We start from the raw sequence: 2,219 nt of genomic DNA on the forward strand, positions 1-2,219 counted from the left end.
CCGCCCGCCTGCCCCCAGCGCGACTGTCGATCGGAGCAGACTGTCCTCAGAACGCCCTGACAGCTGAAACGTTTTAGGTTATGATTGTCCCTCTGTCTGGGCCCCCTGCCAATCGGGCCCTAGGCACGTGCCTAGTTTGCCTTTGCGTTAATCCGGCTCTGGTTGCTAGCATTGCTATGCTAATGCCTTGCTGGGTAAAAATCGCAAAAGTTAACAGTGGTTTTCTTTTTTTGCTCTACAGTGACGTCAAAGGTCTTAACGTCGAGGGCAGCGCGAGAGTTTCTGGAGATGCCGTAAAAGTCTCCTGGACCAGTTACAGAAGACGTGAAGCCGCTCAGAAATCTCCACAGAGAACTGGAGCACGTCAAAGGTGGAGGCGGCAACAGGTAGGGAGGGAGGCGGAGCCTGAGTAGACGTTTCGTGCATCTGAGGACAACGAGGAGAAAGTCAGCGTTAAAACCAGCCGTCAAATTAACATGTTTACACTTTAACACATGAACCTGATTCACACACATTTACATGTAGAGTTTAACAATCTCTGAATTATTCATCATTACACCTCAATGGACACATTTGTTGCACATTTACAAAAGTATAAATCTCTTAAAATAGTTTATTTTATATGATAAGAAATTTCAGGCTAAGAGAAGATTTAAGGTATTTTTTTAACTGGTCAAAATTTAAAAAGAAAAATCATGAATATTTGTTTTACTGGTTTAATTAATCTGAAAATGAGTATACATATATAAGTATATATATATATATATATATATATATATATATATATATATATATATATATATATATATATATATATATATATATATGTATACATATATACATATGTATAAATAAACTTAAATAAGACACAATGAGATGAAATTGGTCTCACCTGATGTAAAGATGTGTGGATGAGAGTGGACAGCTGCAGCAGGTGAGCACTGGCGCCCTCAGCTGGCTGCGTGGGCAAACTGAAGTTGAATTGAGCAGTTATCAGCCAGTCAATGTGCAGCTTAAAAGACTGAGTGTAGACGTGAAGCTGAGAGAGAGACTCATTCACCTGTGAACAATTGCAGGAGACATTTCGGTTTAAAAAAATCTGAATTCAATTGATCGATTGATTGGTTGATTGATTGATTGGTTGATTGATTGATCCAGACAGACATGTTACCTTCCGTGAAGTGAAATGAGCAGCAGTTTGCTGAATGTGAGGAAGATCATCAAGTCTGTTGTCAACAGCAGCGAGGTTCAGAAGTTCATCATCTGACTGTTGAAAACATGACGGGAAAACAAAGGTTATTCAAGAAAATGTTGGAAAACTAGTCAACATTTTTCAATACTTTACATTCCTAAATCTGTCTTTGCTTGAGTAATAATGTAAAAAAACAACTAAAACTAAAACTTTTTCTGATCATTTGACCAGAATGAGAAGTATTAACCAAAACATAATCTGCATAATGTGTCCTCTTTCAATAAAACATGACTCTACTGCATGTAAATGTACGAATTAATCACTTTTATGTTTATATTTAAAATATATGACACAGTTTTTATGACATACTGAAGATCAACACCCAAATTACAGTCTTACTGCGGATTTAAATCATTAGAATATATTATTTATCACTCATTAATCAACAATGTAAACATTTATTCCATGATACACCCAGTTGTATGGATGTATAAGCAGTAGATTAATTTTAAATGTGTTTTGTCTTTAATGAAACAACCTTACAGTAAAAACTGAATTAAGTACAACATTAAAACACTTGACTTAGAATTAATTGTCCATATTAGTCAACTTTAGTTATATACTGTTTTATTTTAATGTACCTAATTGTGTACCCAATTGTTATAGTATGTATGTATAAGCATATACTGAAAAATACAGTTTTATTGTATTCAAATATTCAAAAACAAAAAGTTTATAAATAAATACTTCAGTAAAAATCAGAATCCAGCTCATGTAGACTGTGTGTGTGTGTGTGTGTGTGTGTGTAGTTAATTTTTACCAGGCCATGGAGATTTTTGGATAACATCATGATTCTGTCCACCTGAGGGATCATTGACCCCAAAAAACCACAGATAGAGGAACTGTGGGTGGGACGGGACGACGTGCGGACAAACAGCTCAGCCAAAAGCAGCAGGTGGAGAATAAATGGGGCGGAGTCATGAATCACTGCAAAGACAAGGAAAAAAAAATTAAAAAACAGTTTTTT

General features: G+C 36.0%; 1 protein-coding gene across 1 annotated transcript; it reads right to left on the minus strand.

Annotated features, from left to right (window-relative positions):
• Positions 1-2,219, minus strand: LOC122786155 (the record flags this gene model as incomplete). The annotated part of the gene is made up of 4 exons (XM_044052214.1): positions 1-426; positions 893-1,060; positions 1,172-1,267; positions 2,013-2,219. Coding segments are annotated over 4 exons (642 nt in total), but the record flags the coding sequence as incomplete, so codon positions are not given.

This window comes from Solea senegalensis, linkage group LG20, assembly GCF_019176455.1.
Source record: "Solea senegalensis isolate Sse05_10M linkage group LG20, IFAPA_SoseM_1, whole genome shotgun sequence".
In the NCBI taxonomy this organism is placed as follows: Eukaryota; Metazoa; Chordata; class Actinopteri; order Pleuronectiformes; family Soleidae; genus Solea; species Solea senegalensis.